At 35.8% G+C, this 23439-nt stretch overlaps 1 protein-coding gene across 2 annotated transcripts in view; it reads right to left on the reverse strand.

Annotated features, from left to right (window-relative positions):
- CGNL1 (cingulin like 1) overlaps positions 1 to 13598 on the reverse strand; it is a 55095-nt gene extending 41497 nt beyond the window's left edge. For both annotated transcript variants that reach the window (XM_009280360.2, XM_009280359.2), the window contains exons 1-7: positions 12001 to 13598; positions 11377 to 11471; positions 10341 to 10434; positions 9198 to 9299; positions 8222 to 8370; positions 7568 to 7703; positions 5380 to 5592 (exon numbers count right to left, since the gene is read on the reverse strand). In XM_009280360.2, coding sequence (XP_009278635.1) covers positions 5380 to 5592; positions 7568 to 7703; positions 8222 to 8370; positions 9198 to 9299; positions 10341 to 10434; positions 11377 to 11471; positions 12001 to 13584 — 2373 coding nt within the window. In that variant the 5' untranslated portion in view covers positions 13585 to 13598. The remainder of the gene's footprint in view (positions 1 to 5379; positions 5593 to 7567; positions 7704 to 8221; positions 8371 to 9197; positions 9300 to 10340; positions 10435 to 11376; positions 11472 to 12000) is intronic.
- Between the last annotated feature and the right edge of the window lie 9841 nt (positions 13599 to 23439).

Genomic DNA, 23439 nt, shown 5'->3' on the forward strand with positions numbered 1-23439 from the left:
GTGTTTCATATAGCACAAATCCAAAACATAGGCCCATACTAGCTACTGTGAAGAAAATTAACTCTATCCCAGCCAAAACCAGCACCAATAACTGTTACAGATAAAACAGATTTTTTTTTTTTTTTTTTGTCTTGTTTAGATGTGGTCCAATCCAACTCAAATAGAACTTTGCAGGACAGTTTTACTCAGAGACTTTCTTGACTCTACATACAGTATAAAAAACACTCAGTTGTAGTTTCATGGTACTGTCTGCATCCAAACAAACACGTCCCCACTAAATAAATGGAGGTGTAAATTGCATGGAAATGAAAGACCAGAGGAGCTGGAACCTAAAAAGCTTGCTTTAGCACCAAAGACAAAGTCACCAAGTTACATCTTCAGTGCGCTTTAGAGGCATGTTTATTATTCTTGTTGACAACACAGCTAATATTCCGTAACTTGTTTGGTATTTCATTTAATGGGTGCCTAAAAACATGCATGATGCTATTACCAAACGGCTTCCTTTCCATCCACAGAACAGACACTTACAGCAAAACAAATCAAATCTGTCTCCCAGATTTTCCATATACAGTTCTAAAATATGCATTTCCAATAATGATGCCTATTTAAGGAGTGCCTGCAGCCTTCCTTCCACCATCACACTTCTGCCTGTGCACCCTCCCTCTCTTTCCCCCACTCCATCTGTGTTTGTAGGACCACACTGGAAATCAATCAATCAAAAACATACCAGGCTTTTAGAGGGCTGGTAAAGGAGGGCAGAAAATGAAAGGGGGTGGAGGGGCAGGTCATGAAAGAGGAAACATTGACTTGGACCAGTCACTCCACTATTCTTTGACTCTGTATACAGTTTAGATCCGTTACCAACCGGTTTCTACCAGTGAAACAACAACAACAAAAAAAGGGGTTATTTCAACATGGCAAAGGCTGCCTCAGGCAAGCAAAGGACAGAAATAACCCACTAGTGGCATTTGAAATCCTGGTTCATCTTCTCTAAATCTTTTCCAACTGTTGTGTATCTTGTCTGACGTGAACGGACTAGACTCAGACACAGCATTCAGGATGCAGATTCAGATGAGTTATGGATATATGCATACAAGGGCATAATGATGTTCTTATGCCCAAGTAATTCCTATCATATAATTTGTATCTTTTACTGCTATCAAGATGATGTTCTTATAGAGCTATTTATTATAACCCCAACATTTCACCTTAGAGTGGCACAAGTTAGTTAGGATCCTATTGGTTTTTTCCATATATATAATTTTACAGTTACATAAATTAAATTTGTTTATCACTTTATGTACCAAAGTGTCTCTGCGATGCTCCACAATCAGTTATGTCTTCACTTTACCCTGAGTAACTCGGGTAACCACTGTTTGGTGTTTGTACAGCATTATTCCAAAATAGGTTCTCAGAGTATACTAAATTTAGTTATGTTTCATTTTACATTTAAACTATATATGCCAAGCCATTTCTACAAGAAAGGCATACACAGTATGTATCAGTATCATTTACAATGCTTAAGTTAGTTTTTGTTAAGCTTCTGCTCTATGTGGGAGATTTCTATTAGCTTTGTAGAAGAAGTATCATATTATCAGGTTAGGTAGAAAAAGATACAATATTAACTTTCATTTCAAAGTTCTTTACAGGTCTGTGCTAGATTCACCTAAATTCACAATCACGTCATACAGATGGGGAAAAAACAAAAACAAAACCAAAGCTTGTTCTCATCTACAGTTCTCAAAATTTTATATTATTTTCTTATTTTAAAGCAGTACACTTTTAGTTCATGACATGTGCAGAAGGTAACCACTGTCTTTTACTGTTCCTACCACTTGCTCTAGTAAAATTCCTTCTTCTCTTCAATCATATCACATGGCTTAACACATACATTACAGTTAAAGCTCACATGACCACAAGCTTCATTGCATTCTTAAATGCGTTGATAAATGAATCAGCTTCTAAAGTCTGAGCGTCTGTTTTATCATTTTGAGGACAAGGTCATAAGTTTGATGAACCCTGAGTAAATCAGTCAAGATGAGGCTTAGATAAGCCTCTTCATAATGTGATGATTACAGCTTTTTCTGAACAACATCATTTGTGCAGACTGCTTCTCAAAACAGACATAAATTTGACAGTGCTGTGCAGTTTGCAACTGCACTCCCGAGCTGATACAGTTTCAGTGGAATTTGAACAGTACTAGTTGCAATTTGCTACAACCTTTTACCTACAGTATTACATTCCAAAAGCTATTTCCAAATTTTACTGAAACAGTGGCACTTCATCTACAGTTGCAGAACACTCATGGTTAAGTAGTAAAATTCTGGCCTGTTGCGTTGTAGGGTCAGACTAAATAATACAAATTTTTGTACTACATTAAAACCAGGAGGGGATTCATATTCATTTCTGCTCTAGCACTTGCGGTGGTGGAGAAATCAATTTTTAATTAGAGAGACATTAATTTTTAAATTTATTATTAAATTAAAGGTAATTATTACCCCACAGAGGTAAGTTATGGAAGAGTAAAACTTTTACTATTGTTAAATGGAAATAGTCTGGTCTCAGTCTTAATAAACAAGCAATGAAGTTAAGAACAATCACAGCCATCTCAAGACCACCACAAGTAAAAGACATAACACAAAAATGAGTTAAAAAGGTAAACTGTAGCAAAGAAAACTAGTATCTTAATATCTGTGGCTTTATATAACAATCTCTATTTAAAAAAACAAAAAAAACACAACCTACTATCACATCAGTGAGCATGAGAACAGAATCGCACATGACAAATAACGCCGCTCTGTTCTCCTATCAGATAACCTTGAGTATGTTTCTAACGTGATTTCAAAACAGATCTATGTGGCATTCTAATCACACAGACTAAATGCACTGTACATTACTTGCCAACCTATCTGACATCTGCAGCAGCTGAAAAATTCTGTTGATTTAACACTGGCACAAAAATTACTTCCTTTCTCCCTGCAAAAACTTCCTTTTTGGCCCAATACATATTATCACAAATCATCTTTATTCAGTGTACCAATTTGGATGATATAGAAGCAACATAAGAACTAACAACCTTGTACATACAAACTCTGAGATACCCTGATCTATCAAACATCAGTATCCATATTTTCTGTATGATAAACCACTGTTACAGCATTTACACACCTGTTTTCCTCATTAAATACAACAGAATGGCCCTTTCCACTAATCTTTGATGTAAATTTCTTGTATCCCACCATCCGACATAAATGTTTCCAGCTTGCAATAATATTAAAAAAAAAAAAATAATTTAACAGGTCAAGCAGCTTCAATTGTGTAAAACATGATTTTCACACACACTGTTGGGTATTCCAGAAAAATTATAAAACAAATAATTAACATCATATGTAAGATCACAGCCGATCACTCATCTAACTCCCTGCAGAGACTGGTTATACTTTCCTGATAGATGATATATCAAACTCAACAACTAATCTCAACCAGCAGGCATAGAGATAATGCTGGGCTTCAAAAAATCATTAAGGGTACTAACACTAGCGAGATTAAAACAAAAAACCACCTTCCAATTATGCATGATAAAAGTTTGACTTAAAATAAAACCAACAAAAATCACTTGAAGTAAAATCGGAAGTGCAGCACTGGTGCTTAGAGCAACATTAATTAATTAAATTTAACTTTTGAACATGTTATTAAATTTACTATTAGATAGACTATGTCATGCAAGTAAATAAATGCTATTTATAACTATCTCTAAGCTACAGCAACCCAGTCATAGAGCCACTTCCCAGACTGTGTTATTGTTATGCCAAACAGACTACTCTTTCATTTCTTGTCAGTCGTAATTACAGTTCCATAATTGAAATACAGTAAATTACCATGCAGTAACTTTGAAAGATGGTTCATCGAGGTTAAGCTGTCACTACAATTACTGTATAATAAAAAAATGATAATTTAAATGTTCTACTTCTCTCAAAGAAAAAAAATTAATTCAGTTCAAGCAGCTCAGATGAGTCAAATATCTTCATGATGATGTAAACAAAGAGAAACAACACATTTAAGCAAAGCCAAAACAATCTCAAGTAGAAGTCCTAGGCTGCATAAACAAACCAGTGTATATAAACTTTTCTAACCACTGAAGAAAATTGCACATTTAAAAACAATCCTGTAAAAGAATACTGTTTATCAGAATTCAGTCATACAATATCTATCCAGCATCTTCCATATGTGCTCCTAATTTGCTCATAAAGCATATAAAGCTTTGGAAACTTCTTTCAAGTTTCAAGCTTAATTTTAATTCAGTTCTATGTTATGTTTTTGGCCATGACTAGTAGGATAACTGCAACTCACCTAACACCAATGAGGTATGGGTAAAAGATATAAATCAGCATGGACGTTTCTAAGCATAAAACTGGGCCTACAATTTTGACTTACATTGGTCAAGCACAGTTTGCCTTTAGAAATTTTCTCAAAAGTTTGACAGAAATAAAATGAGGGAAGGGCATATGGAAAAGACACAAGTAACTCTCATTGTAAAAATAATGCTCAAGATTTTATGAGAACTGTTCCCTTACAAAAAAAAAAATCTTTCAATACATTCCTAGCTGCTGTCTCTGCAAAGATAAACTTCACAAAGGACACCTTTTGGAAAACAGTAACAGATACACACATCTGAAAACTGCTCCTATTCTCCCCCTCACAAAGACTTCCTGCTGATGCTGGAAGAGGCAATTCTTTCAGTTCTGTTTTCCTCCTGTCTGCTTCCAGACACCAACTCCCTGCTGTTTCCCTTGTGCTGGCACTCATTTGACCATTCAGTAAAAAAGACAAGCTCAAAAAATGAAAAGGACACAAAATAAAACAAAAAAACCCCTAGTAGCAAGTAGTTCAAGGGACAAGGTGGGACAATGTAACCAGGGAACAGGACGTGACCCAAGGAGCTGAAGGTAGGAACAGTGGGCTGCAAAGAACTGCAGAGAACTGCTAGAAGCTCCAAAACTGTAATTTCAACAGCATCACTGACAAAGCACACTAGCACTCTTCAGGGCATCCTCAAGGTTTCAGTGATCCCATTTAACCCAAGACAAGTAAATGGTCCTCTGTACTATACTCCCATCTATCCTCTCTCAAAGTTTGCAATGAAGCAAACACAGTAAATAACTGCTTGAAGAAAGGGCCACAACCTCAGTTGCCACAAACAATCAAAACATTATATAAGTGTATGAAATAAAACTTAGCAGCAGCTAAGAATCTCCTAGCCCAAATCTTTACCTATTTATTTTGCTAAGAAAAGATTAGTATCTGAAAGCATCTAGTATGGTACATCTGTGAGAGGTATGATTTTTCCCTGCAGAGATTAATTGTAATCACTTATTTCACCTCTGTTGCTTTCTCCAGGCTCTGTTGTAGATTGAGCAATTCTTTATCATGTTGCTCTTTAAGTTTGTCCATCTCCATGTCATGGCTAGATACTTCTTCTTTTAGTGCTCCTTTTAAAGCTGTAAGCTCTCGCTCTCTCTTTCTCAAAATCTCTTCTTGTTGATCTTTTGCTATTAATACTTCTTGCAGATCCTGCTTCATTTGCATCAGCTCCTAAAGAACAAAATTAAACACAATTGCTTGACAAATAGCTCCAATGGATGTTATGTTTGTGTTTCAGAGAAGGAAAGCATGTAAGTATAAGCTCCCCAAGGCCAACTTCGTTTCGTATGATTGACGTGTTTTTTGCGTTTTTATAGTAAGCTACAAATTTACCAAACCCTAAGGTTATTAGAAGTCTAACATATAGCTGATGTTTTCTATAACGGGTCAACATATCTGATGCTGCAAAACTATGAAAAGATTTTGATGGTGTATGTTATGCTGTCTGTAAATAAAGCAGGAGTCAAACTAAGGTTGCAATTTAACAACTCCCTCAGTCCTACCTTCTGTAGCAAAGAGGTAGGTAAGAACAAAGAAAAACCTTTGTTTCCCACTCTGCAAGAGAAGCGAACCCAATGATAATTCCTTATTGTCTTTTCTGCTGGAAAGAATAAAGAAAGTTGCTTCTGCAAGTGCTGAAGACAAAACAAGTGCTTCCCAACTGAGTCCATGCCTTTATACCCTTCCTCCTCCCACCATGTTCCCCTGTACAAATTGCTGGGAAGGAAGTGTGTAGTCAGTGAATCTGAAGAATAAATACACACATTCATGTATACAAACACAGAATAAAATAACAGCAACAATACAAAATGTACAGCTTCAAGAATTATCCAATTTGGTATTTCTCAAGCTGCACTTTCAAAAAGAATGTAAACTTCCCCTGCACTGAAGCAGGATCAGTACATCTAAACCATTCCTGACACACATCATCTATTCTGTCCTTAAAAGCCTACAATGAAAGGGATTCTACTACCAACCCAGATAGCCATGTTCCACTGTTTAATTATCCATATTGATAGAAAATGTTTTCCAACACTTACTTTAAATCTCTGCAGCTAAGTCTCTTATTTCTTACTATATCCCCACACAGCATAGTAAAATTCATCACTATCTCCTTTATAGCAATGTCAAATAAGATGTGCTTTTGACTCTTCCCTCACTCCTCCATTCAGATTAAAGTCCTTCTTCATAGGTAATGTTTTTCAGTACTATCACCATCATTCCAGATATTCCCCTACTTATGTACAACTTTCAACTGCAGTGCCTGAGATTTAGGACCATAATTTAAGAGAGCAATCAAATCTCACCTACACAAAACAAGGTAGTTATTCTACTCATCATGTCTTGCATACAAACATCTTTAATATTCCTGAGATCTACTGTCTATGCTTTTGCTCCCTATTTTGTATTTTAACATTCAGCTTCCATTTCTTAAGCTAGTTCTTTGCACTAGTATCAAGAGAAGTTAATTGTTTTGGTACTACAAAGTATTAAGATAATTCTGAATTCTAATCCTCCTCTTGAACCATTAAGCACTGATACTCTTACACACCCTTATCAACAAATTTAATAAGCAGTGTTCTCTATTTCATCATCAGTATATTACTATAACCAGGGCTACAGCCAATTCCTTTTTCATCCCAAAGTGACAGAAAACCCGTAACTCTTTTGTTCCTCTTCAGACTCTATCCCTTCTCTTCTCTCCCTGGTCCCAGCAATAGGGAGTCAACAATTTAGACTGCTTTGGTGAGTTGTTTTAATTTTCTTAGTTGAATCTCATCTGGCCTTGCTAGCATGTACACCTTCTTTAAACTGATCTTCCCTGTTCTGACCCAAAATCCTATCTAATTGATAAAACAGACTGAGATGATTATCTGGTAATAGTAGATAACTCAGCTGTCCCTCAACCATTATGTTATTTGTCCTCCTATTCTGTAAAACGATGGTACTTACACTTTGTATTCCTTTTAGTGTTAATGTAGTTATTACAACATGCTTTCTTAGGTCATCCAATAATGGTATATTGTTTTGGATTGATAGAACAGGAAAAGCTAAGGAATGTATTTCTTCTACCTGTATCTTGGTTCCCACTTTTTAGGCAATTCCTTCGATTTTTTCATCCTTCTTCTGGTACTTTATAACTAACCTCAATCAGAAAATCTTTCTCCCCTTCATCAGTATGTTTTGCATTATCCAGTGCACCATGCATCTCGGAGAGCTGGTCTTGAAGATCTCTGATCTCAGTCTGGTGTTGCTCCTGCTCCATCTTCACTTGAAAAAGCCTCATCAGGAAAAAATCAGACAGGATTTTTTAATTTGTAGAAATACTAATTTGTTCTTTCAAGTACTAAAAAGATACAAGTATCTATTCCCATGTTCCTCACAAGGAATGGGATATAATGAGGCAGAAAAATGAAATGTCAGAAGAGGAAAAATGAGAACTCTTTTAAGTAGATATTTAAGTGGAAAGTTGTATTTTATTTTAAAACTGATACTATGTTCTTGACTAAGGCACTCAAGTGTTTCCATATTTTAAAGACTTAAACTATATATTATGACCATGAAATATTAAAAGCAATTCACACTAAGAGAGAGGAAGACTGTAAATTCAGCAATCTTTCTTTTCCTTCCAGATATTCTAAAAACATGCAGTTTTTAAACAGTAGAAACATTTCCTACAATAACAAATGTCACTCTGTCTGATTCCATTGACATATTCTGAAGACACAGGTACTTTTAACCTAAAAGGTTTAAGAAAAGGTACAAATTCCAATGAATAACTTTTCTAGAATTAACTCACTCCTCTAGGTTTTGTCTGAGTTCCTTCTCGCTTTCGTCCAGCTGCTTTTTTAAGGCTTCTTTTTCACATATACTTTCATCAAGTTGCAGCTGAAGATCTTTCAGGCTTGCTCGTGTAGCATCTCTCTCTTCTTTGGAATTTTGCTGATTCTGAATTTTGTACACCAAGGTTAAGCAAGATAATAGACTAAGCATAAATAAATTAAAGGCTCTTTTTTATTATATGAAAGAAGCCATTTCAAGACTTTGATATTTTTCACTTGTAGAAGTGCTTATTAATTTATGAATATTAAAAGCTTGGAATGTTTATTAAAACACAAAAAGCACTGCTTTTCGATTTTTATTAGAAATGTGAGAAGTGAAGTCTCCTCAGTACTATCTAATCAGTTTCAAGCACGATTTTTATTATTCTAATTATTCTAAAAATTATTCTAATTTTTTATTAGAAATGTGAGAAGTGAAGCCTCCTCAGTACTATCTAATCAGTTTCAAGTATATTGATTCTCATCACAGACTCAAAATGCAAACTGAAAGAAGCCAAGCTGTCCTTCTCATGTCTTCAGAGCACGGCTGTACTTAATCACTTTGAATTCAGCACTGCAAAAATAACACTGTAATTAAGAAACAGCAGCTAATGAGTAATACAGTTTGTCTCTCACTCCATGTGACTGCCTCACTGCAGTCAACAGATTAACATTTACCTCTGCAGATACCTAAGAAATTTTATGTGCATGTGCCTAACATTTTTATTCACTGCTCCAAACTCCTTCTCAAATACTAAGAAAGACAATTCTTTAAAAGGGTAACTATGCTATGAGCAACTACACTTAAAATAAAAAGTCTTCTGTAAAAGCACAGGTATATCTGGATTAAAAAGAAGATGAAGCAAAAAAGATTCAGCTCATTGATCAGTTGTCACTTACTTAGAACAGTATATTTGAAATAGTCAAACGCTTTATAACAACAAAGTGCCGTACCCTAATTTCTAGATCCAGTTTTTTCTCTAATTCTTCCACTTTCCTTTCAAGTTCTGCTTTTTGTTCCACCAATGCTTTTACTTCAGCTGAAGAATCCAAAACCTACAATTAAATAGATATGCTTATTCCCACAAAGCCAAGATGTTCTTTGACAACTGTTTTTTAAAATCTAAAGTAAAGCTACAAGGAAGGTTAATAAAGTGTAGCATCAATTGCCTGAGCTCACCAGGGACTTTTCATATGGGTCAAGCCAAGCTGATATTTTCAAAGGAACCATGATTTTATTTTCATAAAACTTCTTGGTGATTGCTCAAGGCATGTTGCCAATAATACAGAAAATATACAAACCTAAAGAAAAATTCAAATTAGGCAACATATGAATTAAATCACAAATACTTGGGGCCAAATTTGACTGAGATACCACCAATTACACAAAAGGGACATCAAAGGGATTCATGCTTATATGTCAAGACAGATTTTCAAACACTGTTTTTTGGTAATTTCTTAAGATGTGTTTTATATTTTCATTTTGACTAATTATAGCCCAGAATAAAATAACCACCAAAAGTAAGCATTTAATCCTTCTTATGCCATCACTGCAACAACTGGGCATTTCTTCACTTTGCTTTAGAACTGAAAAAACAGTGCACCACGCAGCAGGAAACAAAAACTTTTCAGTAGGCAGATTGTCAAATGCTATTATTGCAATATGACTTTTAAACAATATCCTAGATCACTGCTTTTCTAAATTAAAAATTAAAATACTCTCTCCACTTATATATATCTATTTACGTCACTATAATGAGAAGATGCTTCGCCATTATTTTTTAAAGCTATGTATGTTAGCTTTTTCTTCGACCCAAAAACCTTTTGATGTTCATGTTAAGTTTGCATCTCTCTCCTTCTTAAACGTAGAAGCAAAATGTAGAGGTTCTCATGGTAGACTCCTTTACATTCTTTTTTAATTGTTAACAAAAAGATTTCCCATAAGTCACCTCAGTGCATGATTAAAATCAAGCTATACTACTGAGGGACTACAAGAATAATGTAATTGAAAGCAGTGAGGGGATTCAAATTTTTAAAGCCCTGTTTGAACACTGTATCACTATGAAACAAGCCAAAGCAACTTTAAAAATTGTTTACCTGTGTCTTTCCAGCAGCTCTTGACTTTAAAGTCTGAATTTTCTCAAAAACTAAGTTGACTTTCCTCTTTGTTGCATCGTCATTATCAGCACTTCTAAAACATACAGTACAAGTAAGCAATTATATGATCAAAGGTACTATTTTGTTAACATCAAAACAAATTCAGTGTCCAAACTACTGAAAATCACCACCATAAGATAAAAAAAATCTAATATGAAACAGTCAGAAATTATCTTAACTATGATTTCATTAAACCCTTTAAAGAGAGGCTGGGGGAAAAATATTTTTTTAACAATTTTTTTTAAAAAAAAAAAAAAAATAAAAAAAATCACTGAACTCTAATTGCAACTCTCTTCTACAAGACTATAGCTGTGGAAAGACAGGTATTCAGCATGTATATTATTCAAAAATACTGAAATTAGAAGTAATTAGTATTAGATTTTTCAAGTCCTGACTACTGCACCAGAAAATAATACTTCAACAGCTCCCAGAACCTGCTACATCAGGAATGCAAACAAATTTTAAGTGCATTCATGTATATTTTAATTCATTTCTCCTTCCTTCATCTTTCAATAAGTTATCATTAGAAAATACCAAGTAAAAAAGTTACAGGTGGATTACAAAGGATTAAATGCACAGCAACAAGAGAGCTTCTGTCAAACCTTAAGAGAGAACACTTTGTTGTTTAAAAAATCCACAAGCTTAAACTCCCATGAGGTATGATTTGAATTCTTCATGAACCTCCGTAACACATGAAGTTTAACTCCAGAAGTATTTAAAAGACAAAACATATTCTGATTCACAAGTGTCAAGCACATTTAATCAAATCCTGTACGATACCTTACATAAGTCCTGATTGCCTGGGTATTTTGAGATCCTATAATGCCTTAAAGGACACAGCTGAGATACAGAATTATGAAACAGACATTTCATTTAGTTATAGCTTTGATTTTACAGTTTCATGTTTTAAATGTAATAGAAGATAAACACTGAGAAAATACAATCTCCTCTCCAAAAGTTAACTATGTTTACTAACCCTTCCTTAAGGTAATTGTAAAGTATCTGTTTAGCAGTCTCTTCATTCGTTTGCTGCGCAAGATCTTGCTGCCCTTTTAAGAGATCAGGAGTTGCCTAAAAGGACAAGATAAAATGTCAAAAAATACAATCCTATGAGGGTTGTAAATACAACCTGTACAATTGAAGTTCTCTATTCTATTCCATTATGAAAAAATTTATGTACTGTGGACCTAAAGTTCACAACGATCCACTGGAGTTTTGGCTTAGTGCAAGAAGAAAGCATACTCCACACCAAAAGAAAGAAAACATAATTTGCATGGAGTTACATGTATTTCAGGATTCTATTTTTGTGCAGTTATGCTAAAGAATCATCACAACATCACTTACAATAATCTTCTTTGGCCCCACCATCTTCCTTCACCCATACAAGAATAAGCTGTTTTACAAACCATGTTTTCTATACCTGCAACTACAGGAATAATTTTTGTATTTACATTTCTCCAGAACAACTCTGCTATCCCATTTGAAAGTACTGTGATGGGAATTTGTTCTAATGAAGAGCAGAAAAATACGCATTTAAGAATATGACAGTTTTAGTATGCTGGAGTGTAAAACACAACTTAAAGAGTAAATTCAAAATTACCTGTATATTAGGGATGGATGAAAATGTTTTTACAGAAATCTTCTTGGCTCCTGAATCAGGCGGAATTGTGATTCTGCTTGGCAACAACAAAGTAGAAGTTACTGTTCTAACTTCCTCTCTCTTATTCTGTCCTGGGAGTGTAGACGACCTAAACATCAAGCTCTCAGTATCAGCTCCATTTTGTTTATGGTATTGCAAAGAACTGAAATTGCTGTTCTGAATGTCTTTATCAGGCATTTGCAATTTTCCAATACTTCGAGCAGAAATCTTCATCACTTTGGAAGGTGACTTTTGATCTCTGCATAACTGCTTGTGAAGGCAAACTTTAGATGGTCTCAGCAAGTGCTCAGTTGACTTACCCAAGCTTTTACTGAATTCACCTAAATAATCTGAATTTACATCAAGCCCTAATGACAAGGCACTATCAACGCTTCTTGATCTTTTACGATCATCTGGATGAATTCTATTCCTTTTTCCTGACCTACCTCTTCTGTGAGGATCAACTTTCTTATCAAACTTTTCAATTAGCTGATCTACTCCTGGAAGCGAACCAGTGTCAATATCACGGCCAGTTCCAGGCAAAAATGGGATATACCTTCTGTTTTCATGCCGATTAACATTGTCTGCATAGATGGCATACTCTTGGTCATCAAGTAAAAATCTGTATAAGGAATTTGCAGAAGTGGGAGTAGCTGATGAGGACGATGATCTTCGTGAGTCATCCAATACTGGCCCAGCTGAATCTTGTCTGCGGAAGGGAAGAACATCTGGTCTAGGTTTTCTTGTCTCCGGATAAGCAGTGGGACTAACACATGGGGATCCTCCTGCAGATGAAAATGATTCTGAAACACACACTTCATTGGGGCTGATCATGCTACTGGGACAATCCAACAGCTGCTTATTTTGGTCTTCTACTGATCTGCTCAAATGTATCTTTTTTGAATTTGCTTTGGTTGGCTCTGCAAGATATGTATTTGTTTTCTGTAGGGACGCTACTTTAGATGAGGAAATCCAAGGCTTTGTTTCAGTTTTATCTTCATCTGCAAAAGATTTAGATTTACTGCACACAGAAGATTGGTAATTATCCAAGTTCAAGTTATTTTTTTCAGGATCGTAAGGCTGTAAAAGTTCAGGATGTCTTTGAAAGTTCAACAAATTGGAGGATTTAGTTGTTCCATCTTTAAAATCTGATATTTCTTTTTCCTTTTCATCCAGATTGGTTATCTTTAGGCTTTTAAGCATGCAGGGTTGCATGTGCTGTGTTCCAGGAAACTTTGTGTGTTCACTGGTTTTGTCCTCCAACTTAAAAGCAGTATTGGAGTCTGTGGCTGGCTTGCTTACAGTCTGAGAAATGACCTGCTGTTCTTTTCCAGAAGGAGGGGGATTTTCTGACAAACATCCTTCTGTATTGTTTAGTACTATGTAAGGATGTCCATCAATTCCTTGGACTCTAATACTGACACCATAAGACCCCGTCCTAGAATTTTGTGCATTTCTAGTTTTTTGAGTCTCCTCACTTGCGAGTTCAAGAGTGACTTCACAGTCCTGCTGCACGGGCTTAAAACCAGGAAAATATGGCTCCATGATTATCAGAGGATTATAGCTGAACAGAAGAAAAATTACAAAAATGTCATTGTTTTAAATACTTCAGATTATTTCATTAATTACTTTATTCCACCATTCAGTGTGATTATGAAGACTAACAGTAATATTCAGAGAAATCAATATACAAGCTATACAAAGCCCAAACAGAATGCATTGTGATACAAAGACAAATGACTGACTGATTCTGGATCAATGTAATGTTATTTTATGACTGTAAGACTGTATGACTGTTAAGAAATAACAACAGTTAAGACTACCTACATAGAGTTGGTGCTAGTTGCTTTGGAATCAAATGACTTCAAATATAAGCAATTCTAGTACAATTTTTTGAAGTCAAAGCAGCTTTTATGTTGGGTATCTCCACTATATTTATTGAAAGACTGTACCCTTCACAAATCAATGATCATTTTATAGCCAGCAGTTAGTACCAGCCATATTAACATTTAAACCTAAGCCCAGGAGAGCAAAACACAACCAGACAGCTTTAGGTTATGAGTTTTAGGTAACTAAAGCACTGCAAAGAAGGTCAATATCCTCATGCCTTTGAGTTGCGCTTTTATGTACCTGGTTTTCAACATTTGTTTCTAAAGACATCTGAAAACAAACTTTTTCATTTATTATCTCATTGTCATCCATAAGAATAAACTTCCCTACAGATTAATTTAACAATCCTCCGATTGTGGGCTTGTTCAAGAAAACTCCAGTTGTTATTTTAATATACTTTGCTGAGCAACAGAAATGGAAAAACACTGCTAGTATTTCCAAGGCTGATAGTACCTTTTTCAGAAGCAATAGGAATGCTAACTCCAGCCTAAATGTGCCAAAACTGTTTCAGTTCTAGAAAACAGTAAATTAAACCCTACCATTCTTTCTTTCTGTAAGAGCTGGTTTTGTGGGTAGTTTTACTTTAATATCTGTTGCATATTATTAGCCAACTGTCTAGTGGCAGAGGCAATGCAGTGACAGTAAGAGCTGTGTCTATAAAAGAATGGAACACAAGACTGTCAGATTGTTGCAAAACCTGGAGGGAATAAACTTTTGAACCGAGCAGGAGAGTTGAGTAATCACTGAAGCCTGACAAAACCAAGATGACTAAATGATGGTGAATCAAGGGGAAACCGAAACAACAGGGTATCTCATGGAAAAACAAACCTCTGCAGCCAGTTTCACTCTCCTGTGTATCTCAGCATGAACCATCTCCCTTCAGATATTCTAATCAACAGCAGAATTATCTTTTTTTCCTGACACTGAATTAAAAAGTTTGGCTCAATATTCATAGTATGCTAGTTTCCACCCAATTCTTCCTTCTAGCAGGACAGCTCACCTCAAAAACCTCTTCCTCTCCCTAAAAATCAACTCCAGCTCCTCCTCGGCAGTAGGCTTACTTGTCTGAAGAAATCAGCATATGTTTCTCTAAATACAATGCTAGATATCAAGTTATTATTTTAATGAAGAAAAAAAGCAGTCTCACTGTCAAAGTATTCCTTAGATATTGAAAGATTTGGTGAACTAGTTAAATTCACCAAAATTAATTCAGGGGTTAAATTCACTTAGGAAAGGGGAGTAAATAGACACTATGAATTTGATCTCCATTTAAGACTTCCTGGAGCAGGAAGAGAAACAGAACAAGGGAAAAGCAAAGATGAGCCAGAGAAGGCTAAGGGAAGTGGAAAAATGAAGGAGCAAGAACAACGGAAGAAAACAGCAAGGACCAATACAATTCATTATCTTGGGCCTCCATTCTATGTATTTCTCCATGTATTTTTTACCTTCTTTTCTGAATACTCGTAACACCTCACATTAATTACACTGTTTCAATGTATAAGCTGAGACAAAAATGACAAAGTAAAAATAGCAGAAACTGATTCTAATCACCCAGAGTCAATGAAGAGATCTCCACTGATTTAGTGGGTTTTTGAACAGGGCACTGAAATCAGCTTCTGAGCTGCGCTGATGGTGGCCAAGAAAGCAATGGAGGAAAAAGAGAGAGCACTAAACAGAGTTGTAACTTAGAATATACACTGTAAAGGAACCAGACCACACTAATCTAATGAATGATTGCTGGAGGTGGGAAAGAAACCAGGCTCTCCACTCTATTCTTTAAACTGGCAAGTGGGTCCAGCTACATTCATCAACGTCTCAAAATTGTTCTTTGTTTGCTCAAGGCAACAAAAAGGAAGTATTTTTAAAAGTTCAAAAGTTGTTTTCAAATAAAGTAAGCATTTTGAAGCTTTTATGGTTTCCATTTTTATATTACTGTTATGTTACATGATGTTGACCTCAAGTTACTACTATGGGTATGTAATGAAATAATAAAAATTTAAATCATTTCAAGTTTTAGCAAAATAAAAATTATGAAATAAAGTTTCTCAGACTTCTAAATGAAATCTGCATGATTTTCTGGGGAAAAAGTGTTAACAAGACATGATTTTGTAACTGAAAATTACTAACAAAAGAGACTTCAAACAGCATGTGAAAAAAGCAACATAATTCTGTATCTTCTAAAGAGCAAGCGTTTAAAGTGTCTCAATTAATGTTTTCAGAAAATACAAATGATTCATAACTAAGTTTATTTAAAAAAATCTAGTTTGCAGAATACAGTGTGCTGATACTACTCTAGTAAGTTAAAATCACTCATGGCATATTTGCATGTGACCATGTAAGTGAAAAAAACCCCATGATTTATACATAGTTGGTAGCATACATCTGCAGTAGATGAATACGTGAACGACTTTAAAAAGGCTCTCCACTTAGCAATTCTAGCAAGATTAGAAATGCTGCCAATAAGTTTAGACAAATTACTTAGTATATGAAAGTTTACACTATACTTTAAAGCTGTATGTATTAGCAGACCTATAAAAACAGTAAGGTTTATCTGAATTTGCCAATAGTGGTAACAATTAACAAACACAAGAAAAAGGGATCAATAAATATAAACCTAAAACTTAAAAAAAAAAAGGATTCAAATCAATCAGCATAAAGAATAGATAAGCAACAAATTACAATATGTCAAATTTAGGGTGACTGCAAAAGCTGCACTTTCAAACATGTTGCAAAATTGCTAAAACGATTAAATAACCAGGAGGGGAAAAAAAACCACCAACCCCCCCTAGTGTATAGTGGAAACAATATTTAGGTTAATAATCTACCTTAAATTAACCATTAATATATTTAATTTGTCTCTAAAACTATAAAGAAATAAGTGTATTTGTCTTCTTCATGTGCATTATACTAATAAAAAACACTTAATTACTATACAAAAGGATAAAACCTTGTAGAAATCAAAGCGCGAAAACAACAATTTTTTAAATATATAAACCCCCATTACATCCACAAGAAAATAAGACAGCTGGCCCTACCATTCAAATATTTGAAGGCTTTACTTACAGTTTCTATTTTATAGGATGTCAAGCCACAGTGGATAATACTCCCATGAACTACTTAATATCAAAAAGTTATTTTACAATACATGAAAACACTGAATATTGTAAACATTTTTAAATTAAAACACAGCCTTTCTGATGAAAACCTAAAACTTCTAATGATGTTAATTGTTTAATTACAGTTACAGTCATATTTCTACACATACACATTGTACAGTCAGCATCTCAGGCTTTGGCAGGCTTACAGTAATAGATTAAGATGAGAGGACTGAAGCCGTTCCTCTCCCATCTGTCTGCCCCACTCCTCTGATGGACGTCACCATGTCAAAAATTAGAACATCTGAACACTCTGATGGCTGAGTATACACCTCAGCCAAAAAAATTTGCAGACTGGCATACTCAGGTAAATGCAATCAGCCTTGTGTTCCATACTATTAACGATTGAAATTCTGACATCTGATACAGTGGAGGAGCTGACAGCTGGGGGCACTGACAGCTACAACTGTCCAGTTTTAATCTTCTTTAAGTCTGCTGAAGCCCTCAAATGTTATGACAGAACAGTTTGTTTACTCTTAAGCTTACGAAAAGAGGTTAGATATTTAACAGTAGTTAGGAAGAGATTTTCCCTATTTGTGGGGCTGCTTGCTGTTTCCTTGTAGTTACTTATAAAAAAACAGAAGCTTTTTGTTTTAAATAGAGGGTGATATAAATTCTAATTCCGGGTTTTCCGCCAAATTAATACTTTTAATTTTAAATAATATAGTCTTGCTAGTAATTTTATTTGCTGTCTCAGAGGAGTTTAAAAATACAGTTTTCAGAAAACAAGCAATGATTCTGCATAAATTCTTAACTAGGTAGAAGACTGTCATTCTATTATTTTATAAAATCAGTTCTTATCTTCTATTTGTGAAGCACATATTATCACAACAGCATATACAAATTAATCAGGACATAAAAAACAACTACTTCAATAAATTATTTTCTTTTGAAAATATTCTACTTGCTAAAACAACAGATAATATAGTCAAGGACATACAACCATCAACATCTTTCAGAGATTAAAAGTTCAGCTGCAGTTTAGAACAATGAGAGTATATTGACATCTTCTGATTGGTAACTTCATCTGCCGTTCATACCAAGCCAAATTTTATTGAGCAGCAAAGTTTCACCTAAAAACTTGCAAACAGTCCAGAAAAGAAAGAGCCTGATTTTCTACAGTTACACCATACAAACTTAAACAGCTGGATTTACCGATCAATAAGTTCAGTAAATCCAGCCATAATCTAGAGCAAGTCCAAAAGAACACAGAATTAAAGATCCAGAAAACACAGTCAGGCACACAAAGCAAATTCACTCCACCAGGTAACACATTAAGTTTTACAGATATCATTGGAGTATATTCACTGTATGCCCCAGATAAGTTATTTTATTTGAAATTCCAGCAAAAGAGTAAGTTTCAATCAAATAGCTCCTTGAAAACTGTCAAGAGCTGAAAGAAACTGACTTAATGAGTTTACCATAGAGTCAGCCTGAGCCTGCAGGCCTAAGCCTTTGTATCTACGTAGGCCCTTCCTCGCTCTGAAACCCCATGAAAACCATGTGTAGTCCCTGTGTGGTCACATCCAGTTTCATCAGGCTACAGCATCGCGTTCTTTAAAAAGTTCTGAACATGTTGGTTTGAAAGATGCTTACTTCACTTCAATGTTGTATGTTACCAACTGACTTAAAAAATGTACGCCATAACACACTATCCCTAAAAGCAACAGTTCTAGCACCCCATTATCTCAGCCTGTACAATCCTCCCTGCTCCTTTTGTGAGCCAGCAACCATGCAGCCGCACAGCTACACAGCTTTACGGATCCAGCAAAAAAAAAAAAGAGCAGTCTGATCAGCAAGTAAGGCACCAGGGAATGATGGGATCACCTATTTTGGCAGCTGGCAGCCCTTGGACTGCTTGAGGCAATCAAAAAATTCCAAACTGAATTTGTGTTTTAACTCCATTTTCAGGGACAGAAACCTTTAAAAACTTCTGCGAACAAACAAAATTGGGACTCAAAGCTGTTCAGGTCTTTCAGTTTTGGGATTTCTTTTTAAAATAAGCTGTCCGGGGGGCCGCTGCTCAGGGACTGGCTGGGCATCGGTTGGCGGATGGTGAGCAATTGCATCGTGCATCACTTGCTTTATATATTCTTTTATTATTTTACTTTATTTCAATTATTAAACTGTTCTAAACTCAACCCACGAGTTTTCTCACTTTTACTCTTCCGATTCTCTCCCACACTCCACCAGCGGGGGGGGAGGGTGAGCGAGCGTCTGTGTGGTGCTCAGTTGCCAGCTGAGGTTAAACCACGACAGCCTTCATAAAGGTGTTTAAACACTCATTTTAAATACTGGCCTCCAGTGGGTATGAAAGTCCCATATTTTATCATTATTCAGAAGTGGTTTCATTTTTTTGAACAACTTGTTTTTGCCAAAAATAGAAACTATGACATTTTTGTTTATAAAGAGAACTTGTCAGCAGAGGTTCTCATGTCTGAAAATCCAATACTCTGCATGTTCTTCTGTAGCAGTTTCTTCTTCAGTGGTGATAGGATACTTTACAAAGAACCACAGGAGAGGAATACTGAAGGTTTAACAGATCAAAAACATTTTTTTTAAAATGTTTCCAAAACATTTCCTTTCACAGCTATTTTAAAGATAGCTACCAGGAGCTATTTGAGACCTGCCTTACAAAAAAGAAAACCCCTGTAATTTGGAACCCCGACTGCTCTCCCTGCCAACATGAGCAGAAAAGAGTGCCTTTGAGAAACATACTCCTGTGCCAGACATGGCTGGGGCCTTCAGCGGCTCTGCAGCCTTCCTAACATTACAGCATCACAAAGGCGTGGAATTGTGTCCACTCATTCACCTCAGTTCTTCTTTAGCCTAATCTACAAGACAGATTTATTAAAAAAAAAAAAAAGCCTTTCCAATCCTGTTAAATGCCACGCTCCGCATATGAAGCTTGCTCTTCTGTATCCTGCCCATACACCCTCATTACTAAGCATGCCTCTAACACTTTCTCCTTCCAGCATGCGAGCCAACTAGCTGCACTGGACAGACAGGGCTCCTGGGATATATAATACAGGCAGAGATGTTGACTGGCATGTGGGGGGACACACTATCCCACCAGCGGGTATGTTCCCTGGCCTCCTTAAAGAGCCACAGATCATTCACAGGTATTGCCTTACATTATGTGTATGCTCCTTTTGCATACATCTAGTGAAGGAATATGGAAGAATAAAAAGGATCTGACTTTTCCACTTTTCCTATGGCGCTAGGACTCCTCCCTGGCTCTCTTGATGATAAAAAACCAGGAACTCCCTCATATCCAGTATCATAATCCTGAGACTCCTAAGACTGAATCAGCTGAAGATTTTTCATTAAAGGAAGATTAGGGCATACCACACTATCTTCCCTTCGGAGGAGTGAACTTTTAGAATTCTGAAAATTTCAAGTTATTAAAGGCTAACTTATCAAATTACATTTGGTTCCATGGAAGTTATTTCCAAATTTTTTTACCACAAAAAAAAAGTCACTGCCCATATTATTCAATCAGTGCCTTTTTTTAAAAAGAGGGATGTAACAGTTCATGGATGTTTACTCCAGATTTTTCACACACACACAGAAAAATGCCAGGAAGGAACTATAAAATTTGTCCTCCAGCTTTACATAACATTGAGCTTGCTCTCCAAGCTAAATAATGGTTTCTCTGTGCAGCTGACTATTCAGAAAGTACCAGCAATATCACGTGAAGACAAAATGGGTGTTAGGTCAATAATAAATGACAGCGCTATGGAAAAAGGACAGGAAATAACTTTAGGAGAGAAGAGGAAGGAAAACTTACACACTGTGAGGGTAAAGAAAAGGAAGCAGACAGGATAATTCATGGAAAGACCAAAACTGTAATGCTTTTACACTTGGTGGAACACAATCTCACAAACTTGCCTTGTAAGCATGAGGGGAAACTTCATCACTGCCAACCCTACCTACAATCTGAGGCTTCTGCAAAAGGAAAACGGGCCTGGGTTGCTGGCCCTTTTAGTCTATATGGAAGATAGCTCTGTGGCAGCTGAGTTTACCTGATCTACTGCTTACAGGACAGCAGAAGGGAGAAAAGTGAAATTTTAAAGTTCTAGATATGGGACTGTAAAAAGGGACAGTGAAACTCATTTAAGAACAAAGTAACAATATCCAGCAACAGAAAGACATCTGAAACAACAAGTTTGCCATCTTTCCAGTAGATTCCTTATCCCCATTTAAGATTTTTTTTCCTACTTGAGATAATTTTATTTAGACAAAAAAAAAATATATTTGTATCATATCTGGCAGTCACTCCTCACAATTATTAGAAAGTTATGATAGTTACGGAACACAATAAAACTTCCACAGCAATTTCTTCTTGTCCCTGTACTGTCTGTAAACTGTCACTCCCCGTCTAGGGGTCAAAATTAAAGACTTTCAAAAGGCCTATACAGAGGATTTTCTACAATATATCATGTCATAATTCAGTATATGCAGGCTTTCTGCAGGCAGCAGTGGGGAAAAAAAATCCCTAAGAGAGATTTATTTTATTATTGGTCAGCTTTTCTGATCATCAAAGACCTGCCTAAAATTTCTATAAATGAAGAACTGGAAAACAGACCACTGATACTCATTGCCTTCAAAAGCAGCCCAAAAGCTTCATGTCCCACCTCTTCTTCCTACCTGTTGGAATGAAAGAGACTGTGAAAAATTCTATGCTTGAAAAAAATCATGAGTTGCTGGGAACCTAAGCCATATGGCATGTATTATTCAGATCTCCATATACCAGTGTTACACCACAAAGACTTATGCTTGGTATCACACAGACACAAGACCAAATCAAGGTATCTCTTCAGCCTCCAAGACAGTGCTGACCTATTATTATAGGCAGAATTAATCTCACATATTTCATAAAAAGTAAGCTAGCAATTTATATTCTTCAAAAAAATACTACATTTAAATGAACTGCACAAGCTATTCCTAAACTTATTACTAGATCCCATACACCACCTTAGATACAGTCCCTCCTCATATAGTCCCTACATGCATCTATATTACTAACTGGTCCAGTGCAAAGAGAAAAGGACCAGGTTTTGACCTGCTGCATTCCATTATGGTCCCAGGACTGCAACCCAACATTGCATTGTTACCTGCAATGAAATTCATACCCATTGCCAGTCCAAGGTGTGCATGGTGCCCATGCAAAGAAGTAAATGCTGGAGGACCACACACCCACACTGCAAGTGGGTCACTCAAGCCTCCCTTTGAAAGCAATAATTCCAGCCTCCACACCAGGAGCCATGTAGGTCTGTGCCTTCCATAAATGCAACTTTTTTTTTTTTCCTTTGACCAAGTTGTGATTAAATATGGTAGTCATATAGCTTTGGGTGCATAATGAAAAATTAAGTCCAGCCAGGAACACTGACCCATAGAGAAGTCCAGGGACAGAAGGAAGCGTGCCAGAGTAATACATTTTAGTAGTAAGTATTACGACATTTCTGAATCAATTACTTCCATTTCTGTTCTGTGAAAAACATAATTCTCTGTTCTGATTTCAGATGGCAGCCTAGGGATGACAAGTTAGAATTTACTGCAGGATGAAAATTCCAAATAACACTTTTCTTCCATAGCTGTTAGTGGAAGCAAACAGCCATGCTTAGGCTTACACATATTATTTTATTAATTTCTCCTGAAACGCAGTATAGCAAAGTGAATGAGTCTTGGATTTGCTGCCTTAGAGATGAGGATTTCAGTTTCAGTTCTGCCCAAATATTAAACAATCTTATTCAGATGCTCAGCCAACAAAATATTAATAGCCACCCCTTCAAGGACAGGAAGAAAACTGTATTTAATAGACTGTCAGTAGAAAGAACTATTAACAGCAGTTAGAGCAAAAGATACTGTGCTTGCTTACAGCTTGGTTCATACTCCCTCTGGCTGAAAAACGTTGTGTGTGAGGAAGTCTCAATGTCTCAAATGTAAAACATCTTGTCAGTCCTATGAAAGTATACGACAGATCAGCCAAATGCTTGAGCTGTGTAACAACTAGCAGGTTTTGTTGGGGGTTTTTTTGGATTGTTTTTTTGTTTTGTTTTGTTTCAAAAGGAAAATCTGCTTCAATGGCTGTAAGTCAACAAGAAGACATTTTGGCAGATCCTCAGGTTTCATAAATTGTCAAAGTTTGATTGAAGACAAGGACATACTATATACCCCATTTTCTTAACCTGCTATGTATGAATTCATATAGTCATAATTTTACAGGATTTATCCCCAGAGAAAATATGGCATGACCTACTAACTTTGCTTACTGAGTGGAAATTAAAGCCTTAATTTTTGTTAATGATAAAAATATTAAGAAAACCCAAAATTTCTCATGTAATATTCTAAA

This window comes from Aptenodytes forsteri, unplaced genomic scaffold (genome assembly GCF_000699145.1).
Source record: "Aptenodytes forsteri isolate BGI_AS27 unplaced genomic scaffold, ASM69914v1 Scaffold83, whole genome shotgun sequence".
Lineage (NCBI taxonomy): Eukaryota > Metazoa > Chordata > Aves > Sphenisciformes > Spheniscidae > Aptenodytes > Aptenodytes forsteri.